The sequence below is a fragment of the Tympanuchus pallidicinctus genome, unplaced genomic scaffold, assembly GCF_026119805.1.
Source record: "Tympanuchus pallidicinctus isolate F22 unplaced genomic scaffold, pur_lepc_1.0 scaffold8, whole genome shotgun sequence".
NCBI lineage: Eukaryota > Metazoa > Chordata > Aves > Galliformes > Phasianidae > Tympanuchus > Tympanuchus pallidicinctus.
Window position 1 is genome coordinate 53,269,896 of NW_026294802.1, and position 22,313 is coordinate 53,292,208.

The window sequence follows — 22,313 nt, forward strand, 5'->3', positions numbered from 1 at the left end:
GCAAAAGCCCTCCACATAATTTGAGATTAAAGTGATTCTGTTCTGGCAGACGTGCTTTTACTGTAGGAGCAATGAGAAAAATCAAATTAGAATCACTTCTTTTAATACTTCTGCAAGAGAGGAAAAGGGCATTCATCCCTCTACTGAAAATTCCCAGAGGTTTATCCTCAATACCACGTGTCTCTGGGTAACACAACTTGTCCTCAGCAAAAAAGAGCCCCCTCCTCTCTTCTCCTTCATAAGTCTCAGGGAAGCTGCAGACCACATGCTGCACGTTTTAAGGCAGACACATCTGATGAAAACCCTTTTAGGTTAAGTGATGCTGTTCAGGTGCCCTGTGTTCCTCTCCCTTTTTCTTAATGAGGAATATTTGCCTGGAAACAGGACTGGAGCTCCTTTGAGTTTGTTCACTTGGTTGCTGCTTACTGGAGGCTGTAGCACTGGCTGCTGTCAGCACGACCAGCCTTAGTGCTGCAAGGTAAAGACTGGCAGGAGCAAAGCAGGGGAGCAGCATGGGCTGGTGAGCTGGTGGAGGGGCACAGGGTTTTGGGCATCGCTTCCAAGCTTCAACCCTTCCTCCTGCCCCTCTCTGCAAGGTTCTGGAGAGGAGGTAAAAGGCACTGAGGGGATTCACTGCATCCTGCAGGGATAGATTTGGTGCAGAGCCATATCCCAGTGAGATGCTGTGAGAGCCTCGCAGGGCAGTGCTCAGCCTCTCCTGTGTTCCTGTACTGTCTCTGGGACCTCAGCAGGTCATCCTTGCTGAAACACTGGCAATATCTATAAGGTTAAGAGCCTTAATGTGAAAAGTGAGACCTGGTTACCCAGCACAGCATTGCTGCAGAGGCCCCGAGAAGCTCCAAACCCTGGCTGTGATTGAGGCTGCTGCAGCCAGCACCGGAGGAGCTCCAGGGCTAATGTTTGGGCCATTATTTGAATATGTTTCTCCTGATCTTACAGCCCTTTCTCAGTAACTATGATACAGCCTATTCTTCTGAGACACACAAATCAGAGGGTAAGGTAGAGCCAAAAGCTGCTCCATAAATTCACTTGTTTGTGCAGCTTTGTATGCTCCTGGGTGCACTTCTGCTCCTCTAATAATTATTTATATTTCAGAAATAACTGTATGGCTAGCAGGCACGATAAAAAGACAACATCACCTTGTGAATTCCATCAAACTTTAAATGCGGGCTTTTCGGTAGCGCTCGGATAATAGTCAAACTAATATATTCAAATTAAATTGCTTATATTTGCTCAACAACCCGTGCGTGTCCTTGGGGAGGCAAAATAACTATACCACAGCCACGGCAGTACTGCCAAGCTCCTGTTCCAGCTCTGAGCTATGCTGAAAGCAGTGATATGGGCCACTCCATCCTCATGGCAGCAGCTCCAAAGTGAGTCCTCAGGGCAACCATCTCGGCAGCATCCTCAGTGGTGCCCACTGCATTTGCAGGGGGAGTTGGATGCAGTGTGCCTGCAAATTAGTGTAGGAAATCCCTGGGTGACACCATCTGTGTATTCCTAGTTCACCAGTGAATGTCTGCGCATGATAACCCGCCGGCATTGTGTTGGAGGCAGCATTGCCTCATTCACTGAGGAAAAACTTCTTTACAGAAAGAATTGTTAAGCACTGGAATAGGCTCCCCAGGGAAGCCGTTGAGTCACCATCCCTGGATGTGTTTAAAAACCATTTGGATGTGGTGCTCAGGGCCATGATTTAGCAGAGGGTTGTTGGGGTCGTTTGGTTGTGGTTGGACTTGATGATCTTTCAAGGTCTCTTCCTTTTCCAACCTGAGCGTTTCTCGGATTCCATTGGAGCTCTTCTTTCTCCCTCTTCTCCTTCAGGCAAAGAAGGGCTATCAGAAGACTGTCCTGGAAATCAACACGCCCAAGGTCGAGCAAGTGCCTGTCGTCGACATCATGTTCAATGACTTCGGAGAAGCGTCACAGAAATTTGGATTCGAGGTGGGACCAGCTTGCTTCATGGGCTAAGAGCCACCTGAAAACTAGTCTCCAAATGAGCAACCTCGTAACCTCATTGCGCCATTTAATTAATTAAAAAAGAAAAGAAGAAGAAAGAGAAAAAAAAAGAAAAAAAAAAAAAAAAAAAAAAAAGAAGAGTTCCTCGTCGTCACATGCACGTTCTGAAACTGGACAGCGATGGGTTCTTTCCTTTTCGTTTTGTTTTGTGCTTCGTTTTGCCCCAGTTCCTCTGTGCCGCGGCACCCGCGCAGAATCGCATGACCTGACGCTGCCCACGTGGCCCATGGACCTGCCCTGTGTGTCCTGAGGTGGAAACGCATCCGAGACTTCTTCTCTCCTTCAGATGATGCCAAGTGCTTCTCTGCAGGTTGTTGTTTGTTCGTTTCTAAGGAAAAAATGGATAATAACTTGAAACTCCCGCGCTCAGCTTGACGTTGAATCCCGGCTCTCATGCGAACCCTGCTGAAGTTCTTTATGGTCATCTCAGTGACTTCTGTGAGATTTGCATCGGGTCTAGCAAGCAGATATAATGGCCGTTTCCAGAATCTGTAGGATCTTCATAGAATCACCTAATCCCACTTCTTACAAAATCTAACCCGACCGATTCGATCGCTAAAAGCCACCCTGGGCATCTCTTTCCCATGTCTTAAAGGTGCTTATATTTTTGTATGTTTGTAAGTAAATATTTGTATTGTATATTATTTGAAATGTTCCCACGTTCCTGGCTTCAAAACATGCATGTGACCCCACCTGACTGCTGCCAACCCACGGGGGGATGCAGCTGAAGCCATGCCCCCGCAGCCACTGATGCCTTTGGAACGATGTGCTTCAAAATAAGGAAAGCAAAGCCTCTTTTTGCTACAGAGCCCTACAAAGCAGGCTGCAGTTTGCATCTCTGCCTCTTTGTGCCCCTGCTTCACCTTCATGTATGTGTTTTAAGTTAATTCTTCTCGCCTCCGTGTTTCCTTCAGCGTTCTTTTAAAATAATAATAATTTTAAAAAATTAAAAAAAAATAATAATAATCTGTTCCCAGTGGCAGATTGCAGTGGCAGGGAAGATCCATTTGTCCTCTTGGGATATTGAGTGTAAAACAACAAAAAAAAAAAAAAAAAGGAGAGGGAAAAAAAAAAAAAAGGTGCTGTTTTGTTTTTACATGTCTCTTCGTGGTGCTATCTATCCGAGTAACGTTAACACTGCACTGGTTGGACTCTGCCATTGGCCAATCTCCCACTGACCGCCGCTTCAGCTGTTTCCAACACAGGCTGCACACTTCTGCTCCGGTCTCTGGTTATAAATGCATGCCAGCTTCATATTTGCTATGCAGAAGATCTCTTGTTTGCATTACGGGTGCTTGCAGGGCCCGCGTAGGACGTATTAAAAGTGCTTACGCCTTTTCAGAAAGCATTCATGCATTTATACGGCCGTGATCACACCAGGCCGTGTCGGTGGCTGAATGTTTGTGGTGCTAATTGATGTCATTGTCGTGAGGACGGAGCTGTGTGTGCCATTCTCTTCCCGTGGTGGCTGCCAGGATGGCTTTCTGTCCCACTCAGCATTTCCAAATCACAGCCCTCTGCCACCCCATTCCTTCTCCATGTGTTGCTTCGTTTTTTCTCCCTGGCTGTTTCCTTGTGTAGATCTCTTGGCTGGAAAATTTGATGTTGCAGGGGATTTTTGTAATTAATATTATTATTTGGCCTGGAGTGTTACAGTTGAGCCGGGGGGGGGGAGCGGGAGGGGAGTCTGTCACCATAAAGGAAAGGACATCACATTTACTGTGAAAGAAGGCAACATATGATGTCTTTTCCCCCCTCCTTCCCTAGCAGAGAGCAGCAGCGCCCAAGGGAGGGAGCGAGGCGGGAGCTGCGATGCTGCACGGTGCTTTCGGGTCTGCAAAAGCCGTGTCCATCCATCTCCCTTCTTGTGTTCTGTCTAATTACTATTCATTTCTATTTTTCCTTTTTCCACCTGCGGGGGGGGGGGAAAAAAAACCTCAAAAGGTGCTACCCTAAAACTGCAGACTCCAGCAGCAAAGCAGTGAAAACGAGGATACATACAGTGATCTGATGCCTGCTCACCTTGGCACGAGCCTTGGCTGGGAGCATTGGGAAGGTCGAGGAGGTTGCACGTTCCTGTCTGCAACAGATAAGCCATATCTTGATGTGTGTGCACACGTGTGCGTCTGCCTAGGTCATGTGATTCTGTTCTGATGAATTCTCATCAAGGGAGCTTTTTTTTTCTTTTTTTTTTTTTTTTTTTTTTTTTCCTTTTATTTCCTTGCTTTAAGAAGAAGAAGAAGAAAAAAAATAAAGAAATAATTCCTCTGTTGAATTCCACAGTGTTGTAATTGTACTGAGCTCCAAACTGTTCCGATTCCCCCAGACCACTTAGCTACGGTATTATTGCAATAAAATTACTACTTGTATTTGCAGACGTTCTTTTTGTGTAATTTTATTTCCCTCTTCCCTTAATATATATGACTTGAACAAATGTTGATAAGAAAAATAAAACCTATGGAAAAAAAAAACAAAAACAAATTTAGTACATAAGGCCCTTTTTAAAATATACTGTCAAAAGACGTATTGTACATTTCTTCAAAGTCCAATAAACATGTCATAAAATTTAAGTGTAATGCCCGTAAGAGCTATTTTTAAATATTTTAAACCTGTGTAATAAAGGAATAAATGTAATAGATTTTTTTTTTTTTTTTCAATAAATCAAGTTTACTGTTTCCACCTAAACCGACGTGATGTGAATGTCTTCTTGGAGTCGGTCGCAGAGGGATTTCCCCCTGACCCCTGAGCTCGGTGATGCACGAAGAGTTCGTCGGAGTGGTGCAAGGGAACGTGTGCTGTAAAGTAAGGAAAGAAAGACCTCAGAAGGAGGAGCTCCCAGGCCTGGAATGCTATTTCTCAGTGAGGATGGAGCCAGCAATGTGAAGGACTTCAGCTGTGTACCAGAGCTGTGACCATTGGCCGCCAGTTCTCTATAGCAATGGACCCGAGAAGCCGTTGCTTGGCATCACAGCCTGTCCTCGACTCATTTGCCCCTGAGGTGAAGCCAGGAAACAAAATGCAACTGCTGGCTGAGCTGCTGAGCTCCAAAGTCCTGCCTGCAGGTGCTGCTGGCACGTGGGGGGAAGCATCATGGGTGCACCTCTGCAATCTGTGCTCCTGGGATGTGCAAGAAGATGATGGCTGCTTGGGGAACTGCTGTAGGAAATTGCCCATCTGTCCACCAGCACCAACCTTGGCTGGTTGTGTACTGCTCTGGTTCTTCATGCAAAGACTGTTGGGTTGGTGCTGCTGGTTCACAGGTTGGAGAGATATCTGCACCTTGAAAGCACGTTGCAATGCAGCAGGTACCTACAAGAAATGTATGCATATGCATGCACCCAGCTCTGTGCACGAAGCTTTGCAATGACCGTGGCAAGCTGGGTCCCATCAACACCTCCCCTTCATTCTTTGGCTGTGAGTAGTGGTAAATCACAGGTTGAGGGAGCTGTGCAGATAAGGATTGCTTCAGGTAAGGATTGGTCTGGAAAAACTTGAGGTACTATGGCCGAATCCTCATCCAAACAGGCCCCAAAAAATGCAGTGGTACCACAGGTGGAGGAAGAAATCTGGAGAAAAACAGCACGAGTTACACAGCCCTGGCTGGAAAGATTGAAGCAAATGCTGAGAAGTTTGAAGGTGATGCTCACCTCGCCCAGGCTGCCTTCCCTCTTAGCCCTGCCATAGATCATTGCACTGCTGCAAACACTTCTCGTGAGCACCTCGGGGTCTCAGTGCTGAGAGCAGCTTTGATCTGCCATTAGGAAAAAGCAGAGACCTGAGCGAGGATCGGCTGTTTGTTGAGCTGCCAGATGTGAAAGCACGACGTATTTTTCAGCTCTTTTCCTATGACAAAGAATCCGTGGTTTGGTGTGAGAGCTACAGGGCAGTAATTCTGCCAAGTGCAGCTGGAGGGTAATTTTCGGAAGATCCACAACAGAAAGCAGCAGGTTACTGAAGCACGAAGATAATTCAGTTTTGCTTCATGCTCTGAGGTTCCCCTCTGGCCCAGCTGACCTCATCAGTGCAAACAGAAACCAGGACAGAATCAGGCAGTGGGCTCCCACATGTGCTGCATGCAATGCTCTGCGCCCACCCCAGCACAGGAGCAGCACTTAACCCAGAACAGCTGATTTCCCAGCTGCCATTAAAAGAGCTGAGCCTGAGCAGGGTGCAGTCTGAAGAGCATTTTCCCTTCAGCTCCCCAGATGTGAGGATGCAGGTACTTGCCACCAGGCTGTTTCCTAAGGTAAAGCATTAATTGTGGCTTGTTTTCTGGGTAAACCTGGAGTTTTTCTTTCTCCTATGTATTTTTTTAGCCCAATTTCTGGAGGAAGGGCCCAGGTCTCCATGGTGGCTGTGTGTCTGTCAGCTCCCTGGTGCTCAGCAGGGATGGATGTGAGGACAGATGCAGGGACAGGCAGAGTGATGCAGCGTGCCAGGAATGGGTGCATAAAGAGTTCAGTTCCATCTGCACCACCACGATCACACCCTGTTTGCTCATTGCAAGATACGCCAGCATCGATTGTGATGTGTCCTGCTCTATTATTATCTCTGGAAGAGATGCTGCTCCCAGCTCCTTAAATACCACGTTTGCATGAGATGGGTAAAAATACAACTGGCTAAAAAAGAAGTGGTGGCTACAGTTAAATTTAGAGACCAGATCCTGGGGGTTTGTTCCCTATGATCTCGTGAGTTTGGGCGAAAAATAAGTAGGAGAAAACATGTGAACGGGTGCTTTATATGAAAGGTTGGGCTTCCTGAGTGTAACCAAAGCCCTCCTGGGAAGGGGGAAACAGCAAAGAGGGGTGGGAGGCAGTCATAGGGAGGGAGAGGAATGAGCTCCAACATGGAGAGAATGTGAAGTGTTGGGCAGAAGGCTTTTGTGGTACAGAAGGCAAACTAGAATCACTCTCAGTGCTCAGCAACTTTCTGTCCAGTTTCTTCTCCCCAGCTTTGACCTGATTTCTTTTTAATAACTTCTCAATCAAATGATGTGAACTGATCTGACTTGCAGCTCCAGGCTAATAAATAAACCAGCCTTCTCTGTGGCCGTGAGGACACACAAAGGAGCTGCAGGTTCCTGGTAGCTTGCTTCCACCTGTGAGCTGAGCAGCTGAGTCCCCAGCAAAGCTCACCCAGTGCACAATGAATGCATCCCCTCCCCTTTAGCCTCTCACAGGTGAGCAATGCTGCTGCAAATTCTCTACTCTGCTTACCTACCAGCCAGCATTCCACCACATGTGTGGTTTCTAAGTTATCGTGATTTTTCACGTGAGTGCCCTGAGCAGGACAGACCTCAGAAGTTTCAGGTGCTTAGAGAGTTTCACAGAGCTTTTTGCTGTGTCTGGGTCCCACATCCAGCTCAGCTGCTGGAGCTGAGCCCACTGGGCGCAGCTGCCTCTCTGCTTTCCTTTTTAGCTCCTTTTTTTGCACAGTGCAAAAGCAGCAGGTGGGCAGCAATGCTTCAGCATAGAATTATCCATAAATCATCATTGCAGTGGGGCCTTGGTTTGTTTTCTTCCCTCTCTTAATTTCTACTCATGCATTTTTTTTCCCCCTTTCAGGCTATAGTGAGGTCGCTGCTTGGCAGCCCTTGCAGCCAACCTGGGATGCTGTTCTCAATATCTGCCAGCTATTCTGCCATTGCACTGTTGCACAACACAGCAAAGTCTTGGAGCTTTTTGAGGCTTAACTCAAGGTCTGAATTCAACCAGAAAGCACTGCTTAAGAGGAATTGATTTTCAGCCCATCTCTTTGCTACTGCTTCCAGCTGGGGGGATGGCAGCCTTCCTGCAGAACGGCTGCATTTGTACCCCTTCCAGAGTCAATGCAAGGAGAGCTTTGTTCCCAGCACCTTTTCTGGGCATGTAATCAACTTGCTGGATTTAGGTCTCTCACTGGGTTTTCCTTATGTCACTACACTGAAAGCTATTTTGCTTTTGATCCCCAAAGAGAGAAGAGCGTTAATGCTCTGTAGCTTTATTTATGGCACCTATTGCTATTTCATTTATTCCTTGTAACTTCTGGCTGCAGATTTTTCCATCCTGGGGCATCATGGCAGCAAAGTGATTTTCTCCAGAGGCACAAGCTCAATAGTTCAGGCAGGCCCTGTGTGTTTCTACCTTCCCAGCAAACAAAACTTAGCAATTTATGCTTGTATTAAATAAGTTTTCTCAAATAGCCCAGAGCAAAACTCAACACCCTAAAGAAATCAAACACGTGAAAACCCTAAAGAAGAAGCTGTTTTTCTTCTTCAGAGAGAAGCCAACACGCTTGTTTTTTTTAAAGAGATGCAGAACCAAGAGAGCTCTGAAGCGCAGAAATTACATCTTGTACAGCACAGGCTGTCACGCTCAGAGGCCCCCCAGCATCGCTGCTCGACACAGCTGAGCGCAGGGAGCAAATCTGCCATCCACGAGCCCTGCCTTGGGACTTAGTGTTCTCGTTCTGACTAATTATTACTGTGTTAATTTGACAAAGAGATGTTCCTCTTTGCAGGAACTTTCCAGCGCTGCGCTATTTTTTTTTTATTTTATTATTATTATTTTTTCTCCAGCTGCTCTTTAATTCTGAAAGTCTTCTATTCTCTCCATATCCTCATACCCTTCCATACTCTTCCCACAGTGTATCTGTGCTGATGGTGACCACCTCGGGATGCTGGGATGCTGCCTTATTGTGCCTGAGTTATGGTCTCAGGCTACAGAAATGTGCTGAGTTGCTGCCCTGGCAGGAGAGTTGGGTGGAGAAGAACCTGATGAGGTTCAACAAGGGTGTGTGTAGAGTCCTGCACCTGGAGAGGAATAACCACGTACATCAGTACAGGATGAGGATATGGATACTGAGTATGCATAGAGGATGTCCTGATGAAGAGGAGCTTTGTGAAGAAGGAGCTGGGTGTCATGGTTGACCCATGGCTGACCATGAGGCAGCACTGTGCCCTCATGGCCAAGAAAGTCAGTGGTTTTTTGGCTGATCAGAGATTAACCATGAGCTAGCAGTGTGCTCTTATGGCCAGAAAGACCAATGGTGCCCTGGTTGACCAACAGTTGACCAATGGTTGATCACAAGCCAGTAGTGTGCCCTTGTGGCTAGAAAGGCCAATGGAACCCTGGGGTGCATTACAAAGAGCACACCCAGCAGGGCAAGGGAGTTTCTCCTCCCCTCTGCTGTGCCCTGGGGATTCAACATCTGGAGTGCTGGGCCCGGTGCTGGGCTCCTCAGCTCAAGGCAGATATGGAACTGCTGGAGAGGTGGCAAGTCTCCTCCTCTGGTGATATTCTACACCTCCCCTGAACACGGTTTCTTTAGCAGGAGGTTGGTTGCACTAGATGATCTCCAGAGGTCCCTTCCAGCCCTTGCAATTCTGTAGTTCTGTGACATGCCTGCCTCCAGCCCATCCACCTGAGACCTGAAACATCCCCACTGCAGGGCAGATCACTGCCATCAGTGCGATGCTGAATTTCAGGAGCAGCCACCCGAAAGCTCAACATCCCTCTTTGTGCTTCGCCTTTCAAGCAGGCTGATCAGAGACTCTGTTGAAATGGAAATCAAAAAGCTGCCAGGCTTGGAACATTAATTAAGATACACAACAGGGAGAAACGCAGAGGGGAGCGTCTGATTGTGAGTTATCTGCTTGGAGAGGAAAGTGTTTGTGGATTCCATGTGCATATATCATTTTGGTGTGAATGAAAGAAATTGAATCCAACTACAAGGAAAGTTTGTATACCTCCGTGGATTTAATTTTCAAACTTGCATTGTGCAAAGATTAACCTTGCTGAAGGGCATAAGCAGAACAAGCAGAACATGTGAAAGTTAATCCCTGATATCAGTTTCTTCAAGAGGAAGCACCAAGCTGAGCTAAATACTTATTGTGTACAAATACCTTCTTCCTCCTCCCACTGCTTTCTTCCTAGCTCTGCATTGTAGCTGTTTCTGCTGAAGGCTCTGCCCAGCACGCCTGCAGGCCTGGATGCGCAGCACTCCTGCACAGTGTAGCTGTTGAGCAGCCTGCTATTGCTAAGGAATATTAATGATATTTTTGAGTAGGAACCTGTGTCCTTGAGCATGCATGGGTACAGATATCTCTGCCCCTTGCTCCCGCAGCTTCGGTTGCTACGAAGCCCTGCATTCACATCCAAGGAGTAAAGAGAAGGCACAGATTAGCCCAAAGCCTCACTGCTCTGTGGAAGAAAGCGTCAGGACTGAAGAATGCCTTTGGAAAAGCCATTCGGTTCCAGATAGCCTCTCTCATCTCTGTCTTTATGGGCTCTGTATTCTGAGCTAATTGCTCTCCTATCTATTCTGCCGTGGTGTTTATTACACCAAGCTCCTCTCTGTGCACCAGGAGGGACTGCACCAAGCAACCGTGTCCCATTGCTGCCAATGGGGCTCCAATATTGACCCTGGCACAGATCAGGAAAGGGACCAGCAGCGCTTCTAGCCTGCCACATTTTAGCTCTCCAGGGATTAATTAGTGCTCTTCTAGGGCCCAGAGAACTCCAGGAATGGTGTGTGTATTTTTAGTAGGACTGAGGGGGATGCATAACTCACTTCTCCATGCTTCTCTCCCTTATCTCTTTCCTCTCATTTCACGTCTGGCAAAACACAACCATTTCTATTGTGGAGTGTTTTCCAATCTAATTAGCTAAATGTTTTCACTGGGGTTTGAGACCCTTGGTTGAAAGCCAGCTGTTTGCTATTAGGCACTGCTAATAAGGTCAACCATGCTCTGGGCTCAAAATATTTGTGTGAAATGCTGCAGATAAAAGCAAGCAGGAACCCACACATAACGCCGCCACAGCATCTCCCTTTGCAGCCAGCTCTTGTGTGGCCATGGGGCATCCCTGACTCCTCGTGGCTGTGCATCCAGGATCACACAGTTTTCCTTTATCCTCCTCCTTTTGGGCTGAGGAATAATTCACTTGCTACCTTGTTTTTTATTTCATTTTTTAACTCGCTCCCCTCTGAAGATTGATAGCGCTTTACTGTAAAGGGGAGAAAATCAACTCATGCTGATCTATGGCCAGACGTTATTTCTTCTCGTGGACTCTCATCTGCAATTTGTTCAGCAGCTTTGAAATTAAAATTCTTTTGCAATCTCCCTAGATAGCTGAAAACACACCGTTATTGCCCTCTCTCAGATGCCTGCTCCCTTCGATCAGGGCATGGCATTATCAGCACCGTGCATTCTGCTTTGCATTCAGAAGTTTTGGGCTGTAAATAATGTCCCTGTGTGGCACAGGGAGGATTATTCAGGGCCGTTTCTTTTTCATTTTTTTTTTTCTCCTCTTTTCCTTCTTTCTCCCTTTTCCTTCCTATCTTTCTTTCTTCACATCTCAGAACGGGCTATAAATTAATCGCTGCTTTCCCCGTAGCAACCACCAACATGCAATATGGAGCTGATTGCTTCACACCTGTGATTTAGGCTCAGAGGTGACCCTGCAAATGGTGTTTAAAAAAAAAAAAAGCTTATTGTGTGCTGCCTGGGAGGCACAGAGCACAGTGCGGTCCTAGAAAGCAGCACAGGGTCATAGAATCATTGAATGACTTTGTTTCAACCCTCCTACTATATGTGCAGGGTCGCCAACCTCCAGACCAGGCTGCCCAGAGCCACATCCAGCCTGGCCTTGAATGGCTCAGGGATGGGATGACCATGCTCTATTCCCTCTCTATCCCAGAGAGGAATTCTCAAAACCTCAGTGCATCTCCATTGCTGTCCAGAGCGAATTAAAACTGGAGACCAAAAAACACCACCATCCAAAAGGTCTGTCCCATGGAGACTTTTCCTACTCTTCTGGGGTGGGTCCAACTCCCTTTTCTTGCCTGCATCTCTATTTATTTCCTAAAAGCCAAAGGTTTCATGTTGTTTTGTTTCTAATGGAGCTAATTGGATCGGTGAGCAGAGAAAGCTTTCAGGAGGAGCTGCTGATGAGCAGATAGCACACAGAGCTGGTGTGTAATCCCATCCTTACCCACTGCCTTGTTAAGATCCTTATTGCAGACATACACCCAGCTGGGCTTAGTATCAAGGTTTGTGCTTCTCTCCTCCTCCCTCCCCTTCCTGCCTTTTTTCTTTTCCCTCATCATATAATTTGCTGCCGTGTGCTGGAGGAAAGCCTCCTTTAACAGGTACACATGTTGCACTGAGCGACATCCTCAATTTAAATGGAAATTCCATCAATAACCATCTCTCCTCGTCTGGGAAAGGGCTTAGAAATATCATTCAGAGGTAAAACAAAAATAAAAAAATAAAAATAAAAATGAAAAGCCACAGTTTGAACCCTTTGGTACCGGAGCAGGGAGCAGGTGCTGTCCTCTCAGAAAGGCCAATTGCAGATAATGATCTGCCCGTTTGTTTGCAGCCAAGGGAGTGTAAATTATCTGCCTGAAATATGAGCTCAATAATCAAGGCTGAAAATGAAATGAAGGTGGGAGGAAATGGGAATCTCATTAAGTGGTGACCACTGCCACATCTTCCAGCGGCATTAAAAGGTGTTGGCTGAATGCAGGGGCCAATGTGGGGACAAAGAGGCAGAAACAGGAGCTGTGAGAGCAAGACTGAACAGGAGGAAGGTAGGAGCAGCAGCGTTTTCTTCTGACCACAGCAAGTTTGGGAGATGTTTTTTGCCTTGGAAGAGGGAGTGCAAGGGATATGAAGAGGTTGAGGTGTGTAAAGGGGCTCAGCACGTGCTTAGGTCCCATCTTCACCCCTTCCTTTTCTGCAGCCTTTTCATCCTGTTCCTTTTGCCTCTGTTTCTCACTATTTGTCCATTTGACCTCTCTGGGTCAGAGATCTTCCTGCGTCATGTAATGCTATGGAAGCCCTGAAAGCCATCCCCCAAGCATAACTCATAATGCAAAATGAATCAGAAGGAATATTTACCCATTTTTTTTTGTGTAGAATAGGGAAAAAAAAAAAAAATAAAGGCAAAATATTCTATTGTCCTCTCATCATTCAAAATTCCAGAAATGTTCACAAACAGCTCTTTTCTGGATGGAAAACTTTCCAAAATGAGAAACTTTCCCAGATGCTCACGTTGTTAAAAAGCCATTTGCTCCTAGGAGGGATACTCGGAAGCAAATTTTTCAGCCAGCTGTAAAAATAAATCATTGACTATTGCTTCCTTTGACTGATGAGATTTATGGGTGCTGTATGGATGATTTATAGAGAAGATCACTTAAAAATGCTCTCTTGGCTGTTCTCGATAAAAAGCATTGATGCTCTCTGTGCTGCTGCAGGGCCATGCTCTATTGCAGCAAGCAAGGCAAGGACCTCAAATACAGAATCAGCCTCACTGCTTGCAGTCTGTGTTTGACCACAGGGAAGAAGGGGGATGAGTGGGGAGATGAGCAGTGTGGGAATGCGCATCCCTCACTTCTCAGAGGCAGGATTCCAGCACCGTAGAGCTGGGAGTTGAGTCCCTTCCTGGGCTGACAGTGATCCATTAGGAGGATGGAGGAGGTCCAGCAGTGCAGAGGTTGTGTGGGATGTCACAGGGGATAAACGTCTCCTTCAGTTTGTATCTGGGTTGATGTGTTGATGTCTTTGCTGCTTTTCGTGGTCCCCATCCTCTCCAGAGATGGGAATAAGTCCCTGGTCCCTGTCCAGATCTGGGATTTAGCTGCTTTTCTAAATTTGTTGAGATTCATTTATGGCTGTAACGGAGCCTCTGCCTGTACGTTTAAATCCCGAGGAAGTGCAGCCTTGCAAATGTCTGATCACTTGTGATGAATAATTCGGGTTGACAGGCAGTCAAGTGAAGATGAGTGGCTTCTCTGCCATCCACATCTCTAAGAATACTTGGTGAGAAGTTTCCGTTTGCTGCAGCTGGTGACTGCACAGCTTGGGTTTTCTCTTCCTAACTGATCAACCCCAGAACAGGCTCAGGCAGAGCCTTTCCCCTCGTATTGTAAATTACAGCAGGATAAATGCATTACAGGGCCAAGCAGGCTGGGGCTGCTCCTGTGCTCCCTAGGCTCAGTGTCACACTCTGAAGACATCTCCAAGTCCATAGCAATGATAGCACAGAAGAGAAATAATATGAGTTCATCTGTGCCTGTCCCAGCTGTGCTTCAGGCCAGGCTGGAGGAGCCACCTGTTTGAAATAAAAGACTTTAAGGAGTGAAGGGATCAATTTCACCTGAAGCTGTTTTTTTTTCTCAGATGCTGAGGATTTACTTTAGTGCCCATCCTCAGCAATGGATTCAGCATGAAATACTGCATGAGGGAAGAGCATCTTCATTCACTGAATAGAGATTTGAGGGAAATCAGTGCTTCCTGAGGAGCACAGGTCTAATGGAAGACCTCAGCACCCTCAGTCTGTGCATGGCATCTACTGACGTGTCCTTCTTATGGAAAAATAAAGCCTACTGAAAAATAAATAAATACCAGGCCTAAAATAAAACAAATTGAAAAAAGCAAGTGCTCCAGTGAAGGGAAGATGCTGGAGGGTTCATCTGCTGGTAGGGTTTTGGAGCAGAACCCATTCCCTGTGCTGGATGCAATGGCCATAAGGGCTGGAAGATTTGCTTTGCCCTAGGGCACACCAACCCAAAGATGTGGTGGGATTTGGATGGAAACAAGGAATGAGGGAAGTTTAACTTATTCAATAGTTAATTATTCAGTAGTTTGTTAACATGCTATCAATTATGACAGGTGTGCCAACAGCCACAGCGCAGCGAGCCCTGGGAGCAAGGTTAGAGCTTGTAGGAGCATCCCCAGTGCCAACGCATGACCTTGCTAAGGGCTGCAGTTAATGCAGATTCAACAAATAAATAAACATTTGTAATAGGTCTGATACCTGACCTCATCCCAACGGTGATCACTAACAGAATTATTGACCTAACCGTTTGCTGTTGGAGAATTTTGGAAATGCCAGGTGGGTGTTCATAAATCATGCAGTACCGCTCATTTTTCTTCCTGGACTCAGCCCGATGCTGGGGCTGTGTAAATCATGGTGTGCAGAGCCTTGATGGGGTGCCATAAATCTCAGAGCTCTCACCTTCTTTTTCTTTTTTTTTTCCTTTCGTCTTTAATGATTAAAGCTCAAACAGAGAGCAAGAAAGGCTGAGCCCCTCCACGAGCTCTGAGTTTTTGGGAGGTTTTGGGGGTATTTGCTATATTTTGGACTCCTTGTCCAGCCTGAGCCACAGGGCTGCCTAACCCCAAGAACCCAAACAGCAGCAAAATCTGAGCTGAAGGGCTGTTGGGAGTATTGCTGTCAGGAAATTCATGCTGAGCACCACGTAAAACCAAAAAGACCCTTCCTTGTATTTTGGTTTCTGCCTTTCGTTCCGAATTAGGATGAATGAGATGATCAGAAGGAGATACGAAGAGGATATTTAAGGGCCGGTCCAAATGGTTTTAGAAATGAGTCTCGGGGGGAAGGCAGTTATAAAAATTAAGCCAATTGGATTGACCATGGGTTGTTTTCCCTCTTCATGAGGAAGCACGCAGAGGTAGATAATTAAGGCCAGTGCAGATGTAAGGATTAGTATTCCCGGCTGCTAAGCCCACAGTTTTAATTAGTCACTGGGTCTTTCTGCAGGGCCATGTTAATAGACAAGGGTGTGGTGACCTTTTCCTTTGTTTTTTTTACCAGGTTCATTACAGCCCTGCTTATTGCCAGGAAGCATTACAGCTTTGTGCTTGCAGCAGTTTTAAAGGCAGATGAAAGCCATCGTACCAGGGTACCCCAGAGGCACACCAAGTGCATCATCCCAGGTGAGAACTCCTTGGTTTCTGTCTTGCTTTCCCAAGTTTCGTGCTGCTGTGCTCCATGCCTTGCGGGGATGTAGCAAATCCAGCAAAGCTCTTGGTGTCTGATAAAAATCAATGTAAGCCAGAAGGACATTACTGCTCTTGACACAAGAAGACACTCAGCCAACTTTCTCATAAAACAACAGAATCACAAAATCAAATGATTTTGTAGTAGATTGGATGAGACCTTACAGACCATCTGGTTCCAACCTCCTGCCACGGGCAGGGACACCTCCTGCTGCAGCAGGATGCCCAAAGCCCATCCAGTGTGGGATGTATGTAGAGTGCCTGAACTGCTTAGCAAACCATTGATTTCTTGGGTTTATTGATGCACAACGATTATTTGTGGGTCTTTGAAATGGAAGTATCTGCCTCATCCCTTTTGTAATTGTGTCGATATATGTACCTGACTGTGGTAAATCAGACCAACCTTGTGAAACCTCTGCTGTTACACCATGTAAATGAGACCAGGATCATGCCAAAACCTGGCAGTAAATGAACTGCAGCAGCAAAAGCAAGTTTAATGGCTGTGTACTGCAATTTAATGGATATGTGCAGCCCTTGTTTTATTACCAGGTTTTAGGAGAATAGCATCCATTTAATTGACTTTGATAGAAGGAGGTCTCCTCAGTACTGCAGACTAGGGCAAAACCAATCATGAATATAATTAAGGTATTTTCTTCCAATATGTATTTTGTCTTGCAGTAACACCTGCCCTGCATACCTTGCTGGCTGCAGGAGCTCTGTTCCCTCCTCTGTTATGGGGAAGAGCAACCCAACACATTCAGGTCTCTCCAGCCAAGCATCCCACAGGTGCTACAGCCAGAATGCTGTAGGCTTCACACGTTTGTCTCAATCAAGTACAATCAGTGACAGCATCAGTTGCCCTCAGCAATCACACCCAGAGCTTTCTGAGCTTCTCTTGGTGCTGGGATGATTATACTGGAGCAGGATGAGCCACAAGGGCCGTTGCTGAGGTTTAGGACCCAGTGTACACCTCACTATTCTCTCCAACCAGAGAAATGGTTTTGCCGTGGCTGGCAGGCACTGCATTTCAGTTCAGAGTGGGGCCATGCTTCTGGGATCCTTCATTAACAAAAACAAGCTGAAAATAAATGCCAAAACGTAGGACAATTATCACGCAATTAATTTCAGTCCTGTCACCATAACATTCTGTTTGACCTTATTCATTGTTACTTGATCTTCAGCTCGTTAATATTTCAGGTGACCTTTGGGGCTGGGAAGAAGCTGCAGTTTTCCACTAGCATCCATGAGTCAACACGAGCATCAAGTCACAGCAGCACGCCAAACCTCATTTATCATTCCATTTAAGGTGTCAGCAGAGCCATTATTCAAATGGATGGCCACACATGCAATCAATCTTTAATGAGACAATAATTGCACCTTCCACTCTGCAAGACCTCTGCCTTTCTTAAAGGTATCTTGTGTATTAATTATTGAAAATGTCTGTGTTTTACCAGCAGTAAGTTATGTTTCACCAATTGCCATCTTTCAAGAGAGTTTTAAGTGGGAAATTTATGACTCTCGAATTCACTAAGGAAAAAATAAACAGTAGATACTGTTCTTTCTCTTGCTTTAGCATTTCTCGTGATTCTAGTGGGGTTTTCTATCCAGCCAGAAACACGGAAAGATGGTCCCAATGGGATCCTTGGCAGTAAAGAGAGAGAGCATGTAGATGCCACCCACAGGTGGTACTTTTGAATGTCACTGTGCAAAACACTCCTGTTCTGTAACAGTGGTCTTTGTGGCAAAGTCAACCAAAAGAGCCGCAATATGTTCCCAAGCTGGGATACCTCAGGGCTGCCTGTGTCTCTTTCCCCTTGAAAGATATTCAAACTTGCTTTATTTGCCAAAATTTGGGGGGATTAAATTCTGATACATGTGGTAGGAAACAGGGCTTGCACCAGGCGAGGCCCCCTGATTGCTTTTGCCACATGAAAAGCCGCTGCTTTTACAGACTGATTTGGGGTTGGGATGGTGGGATTGGAGTTGGGATTGGAGTTGGGATTGGCTCACTCTGTGTGTGAGTTGGCCTTGAATCCAAGGGGAGGTGAGCCAAAAGGTTGAGTGCTGGCAGGATCCGGAACCTGATAAATCTCATTGTCATTTAAATTTTTATTAAAATGAAAATTCTTATGCGTTTATTGACTCTGAGGCTCTTCTCTTCCCAAAGGAGACTCAAGAGAAAAATGCAACTGGCTGTGAGCTGCCTGGTTGGGAGGTAAATTGCTCAGCCACAGAGCAGTGCTTTGGGAAGTGAAAGAAGTGATGGTGGGATAAGTGCCACTGTTGGTGGTGTAACCTCTGTGGGTTTCAGAAATGGCAGCAGTGCTCTGTTCTTAATGCAACTACAGGGAAGTTAAAATTAAGCAAGTTCCTATTATTAGTTTTTTTATTGTTATTAATATCTCAATATTTTATTATTCTTTATATGTTTTTTCCTCACCGTGATTGCAACTCTTCAGCTGGGATATTTTGTCTTCTGTTTATTCCTGGAATCACTGGCAGCTCAGTTGGAAAAGGATATTGCAATGGCCTGGTACCCTGAGCTGTTTGCACTGATGTCCCCACAGAGGGGACACAGAGAGCTGGCTGGGAGAAGAAAATGAACAGTTCTATTTATGCAGCACGTAAATGATCACGGAGCAAGGTAAGTATGTTAACAAAGAGCCTCTGCTTGCAGCAGCTGTGACAAGGCTGTGTCTTGGGGAGCAATCTCTCTTGCTGTTAAGTTTCCCTCTGGTTCCTATCGACTCTCTGTGCTGCACCAGGGCAGCTCGTGCATTGTACAACACAACTCTTATGCGTCGAGCAACACGTTGTGCAGGTAAAGCTTCAAGCACAGTGCTGTTTACTTTTATCCTCTCTTTCCAGAACGATTTCCATTTGCCTACATTCTTTCCTGCTCTCAGCTGCCCCAGGTCAGGGTCTCCCTGTGCTGAGCAAGGGCACAGATCTGGCTCATGCTAGAGGGGTGATGCATTGCTGACATCCCATGGCTGACACCCAGGTGGGCTCGCAGCCCTGGCCATAAGGAGCTCTCCTGGAGCAAAGCCCTGGAGCATTGCAGCTGGTAGGGAAAAAAAAGCCATTAAACCCTTCTGCCAGCACAGGATTAGCTAGTGCAAGGTTAAATCTCACTTCTTAAAAGGCTGGATTGCAGGGTGATAAATGGCAAGGCTTCCTGTATTGTTTGCTAATTAAGTGTTAGAATCCTTTTGTATTAAGGGGAGGGAAAGGGGGAAAGATAAGAGAAGAGGGATGCCCTGTTCCTTCTGTACATGCTGAGCTCCATTCATTGTGAAAGGATTTATAGTTTTCATCATAATCTAATTCTAAAACATATCACTTAATTAAAGGGATTTATTAAAAATCCCCTGGCAATGCTTTTTTACGATTAACCCAGGAATCAGCCCTTGAATGTCATGGAAACAATTCATCAATTGATTTGCTTAACTGCACAGTCTCACCCCTCCCCGCTCTGGACAGAAGAAAGGTATCTATAGACCAAAGCTCAAAAATCTCAAGGATGGATCAGATGCTGATTCCATCCCTTTTTTTTTTTTTTTCCATTCCCTTCCTCGTACCTTTGGGACTGGTTTACGAACCTTTGTTAATGAGCTGATTAACAGTGATGATGGAGAGCTCAGCTATATGTCTGTCCTATGGCTGTGGGCACGGATGGGCAGTGCTCACTGTGATGTGCCATGTGGGCTCTGCAAGACCTGCATCCAACCCAAGGAGATCCATCAGTTGTAAGGGGGAAGAGATTCCTAACTGCACCGCTGAAGGCAAAAGCTTGGGACTGTTTCTAGGCTTCTTGAATTGCCTCAAGGCTCCAAATATTGAAGGGGAATGAGAACACAAATGGGTTGTGGATCAGCATCTGCCTTCTTCATCCTTTTTGGAGAGGAAGAGACCCATTCAGGGGACTCTGAGGCAGCAGCACATCACTCCATGGTAGTCAGCTCACTGTCGCCAGCCCTGGCCGCTGCCATTTGTCTCTCTCAGAGTTATTCTCTTCCCATTTGAACTTCGGATAAAATGTCTCGAACCGCTCTTCTCACAACCCATAAATCCTCCCTTAACCCAAGCGGAGAGCTTGGGAGTCTTATTAAAAAACTCATGAGTAAGTTCAGACCTTCCCCAATGACTCTGTGCCTGCAGCCTTTTAAGTCTTCCACGGTGAAATCAGGAGTTTCAGTGCCGACTTTGGCATTGCTCCCCAAGCTAAAGCCTCGTGCTGAATACAAAGCAGCACTTCAGGGCTCCATCTCCAGATCCTCACATCAGGCTTAAATGCAGTATGTCTTTGGATGTAGCTGTCTATTAGCCCTGTTTATTAGATCTGGAAGGACTGGTAGAGAGAGAAAAGGGAAAAAAGCCCGCAGAGGGAATGCTCTTTCTGTTCAGCACAAGATGTGAAGGGGACTGAAGGTGAAATATTACTTCAGGAGATGCATTTATGATCTGCCCACGCTGATATTTTAATTGGCCCCTGCATGTTAATAGGAGGTGATTCCAGCACTGGTCTTTTTCTTTTTTGCCTCCACCTTCTCAGCTGCAAGGAGCAGCTCTTCTCCAAGTCAACCAGCCTATAGGCTCAGTGTTTTAGGTGGCATTTAAGAAAGTTCTGAAATTGTTTGGAAAAACATTTCTCACCATTCTCATAGGTTTTGTCCCCCTTAACCTGCGTGACCCCCTCCTGTTTGTACTCTCCCAACATTTCACTCCAGCTCGTGATGCTCTGACAGCAGTACCTATGACCAATGTGTTCAGAGCCATGCGACCCTATTTCCAGTTGGACCCAGCCAGCAGGCAGGACTTGTCTTCTGACACCAGAAGGCAGACACACGAATCCCATCTCATCAGCGCTTTGTCCCACATCCTATGCTTCCACACTGCAGGAATGGCCAAATTTCCTTTGCCCTTGTCTCTGTGGGTCCCATACCCTGGCTGGGCTGGCCAGGATGCTCGTGGGACTCCATCTTCTGAGTCCTGGAGAAACTGCTGACCACATCGTTCCTCCTGGCCCCTTGGAGGTGTTTTTTTCCCAGAGTTTTCAACTCTCCCTTCTGTTCTGTTGAGGAGTGAAGGTTGCTGGTGTAGCAGTTCATTTGCATTACAAAATGTGAGCTGTTGTCCTTAGGCTTATGAAGAGCTGTCAGAGGACTGAATTAAAGCGCAATGCCCCAAGTCCCTCTTGGTTTGTATTTAATTAAGGCTTTTCATTCATCATTTATTTCTGCATCCCATCTTCTTTGGTAGTTTATCAAAAAAGAGAAAAAAGGTTTTCTCCTGACAAAGATGCTGATAAGTGTTTTCTGAAGGCAACAGGCTTCTCTGCTGCCCGCACTTCTTATTTCTTTAACACATGCATATTTTTTTAATGACACAGGCACTTTTAATTTACTTTTTACAAAGAGAGTCCAGCCAAATTTACAAGAAACACATGTATATATATAATGTGTGTGTACATATATATATACGTGTGTGTATTTTATTGTGAGTCTTACAGCTGTAAGTGCTGCTCCCAGTATTGGTGCCCAGCGCCCCTGAGGGACAGAGAGCTGCGTATGGCACTTCAGGTATAAAATTCACAGCCATGAAGAAGAGGCATTGAGAAGTCTGTCTGATTCTTTCCAGGTGCTGCTCTGTGCAGGAGCTCCCATCTTCCCTCAGCACGTGTCCCTGTGTGAGATCTGGAGTCTTTCAAGTCTGGATATGGGAGTGATGCTGTGCACAAGCCTTGGCTTGGTTTCTGCAAAAGCTCATTCTGAAAAGAAGGGGTTTTTATATATCCTCCCATCTTTCCTTCTGCTACACAAACGTACTCTCTCAGTGCAGATAATTAAACATGCTCACACATCCCCAAAGCAGAGCAGCTCAGGTGTGACCAAACGTGCCCGTTCCTGCATTTCACCCTTTGAAAGCTTCACAAATCAAAGAGACTCACTTTCAGACAGTGATGAACTGCTTACGCTCCCATGTGTTTGCTTGGAGTCCTCCTTTAAGAAAATGTGAATGTTTTTGCTGGCTGTGAAAGTGTGGGGGAGATGCTCCAGTCCTCTCGAGGTGTGAGGAGCAAGCTGGCATCCATCTCCATCCCCATAACGCTGCACTGGGGGTTCGTAGCCACACTCCAGGCTGTGTGGGTATGGAGCTTTGTCACAACACTTCATCCCAGCTTGGCTGGATCCCCTTTCCTTTTTAAACCCCAACCACTTTGCTTCTGATCTGACCTGCTTCATCTCTCTGGCTCTGTCTTTCCCTGTGATGGCTGCTGCATGTGATTTGCTTTTACGTGGGCCTAAATCTGGACTGATGATCTGCCCCATCCCCTGAAGAGCTCTATCACAGCGATGACATTTCAGAGCCAGTGCATCACTACACACAGACTTGCCGATGCACTTCCTCAGCTCCCCTCCCTCCTAACAATGCATTACTTAAGAAAATTAAAGCTGAAGCAGGTATGTGACCATCCTTCTGATTC

General features: G+C 46.1%; 1 protein-coding gene and 2 long non-coding RNA genes across 5 annotated transcripts in view; all 3 read left to right on the forward strand.

The window, feature by feature from the left end:
- COL5A1 (collagen type V alpha 1 chain) overlaps positions 1 to 4,610 on the forward strand; it is a 127,618-nt gene extending 123,008 nt beyond the window's left edge. For both annotated transcript variants that reach the window (XM_052668038.1, XM_052668039.1), the window contains exon 66: positions 1,846 to 4,610. In XM_052668038.1, the coding sequence (XP_052523998.1) occupies positions 1,846 to 1,992 (147 nt within the window). In that variant the 3' untranslated portion in view covers positions 1,993 to 4,610. The remainder of the gene's footprint in view (positions 1 to 1,845) is intronic.
- Positions 4,611 to 6,231: 1,621 nt separating this feature from the next.
- On the forward strand, positions 6,232 to 17,369 carry LOC128073324 (uncharacterized). Its single transcript, XR_008202677.1, has 3 exons — positions 6,232 to 6,286; positions 15,642 to 15,763; positions 17,024 to 17,369. It is a non-coding gene; the product is annotated as an uncharacterized LOC128073324 (long non-coding RNA).
- A 647-nt stretch (positions 17,370 to 18,016) lies between these two features.
- On the forward strand, positions 18,017 to 21,551 carry LOC128073326 (uncharacterized). Of its 2 annotated transcripts, XR_008202680.1 has the most exons (4): positions 18,017 to 18,041; positions 18,334 to 18,470; positions 18,695 to 18,893; positions 21,467 to 21,551. It is a non-coding gene; the product is annotated as an uncharacterized LOC128073326 (long non-coding RNA). The 2 variants fall into 2 exon arrangements; XR_008202679.1 differs by lacking the exon at positions 18,017 to 18,041 and having other exon boundaries at positions 18,088 to 18,470.
- The last annotated feature ends 762 nt before the right edge of the window (positions 21,552 to 22,313 follow it).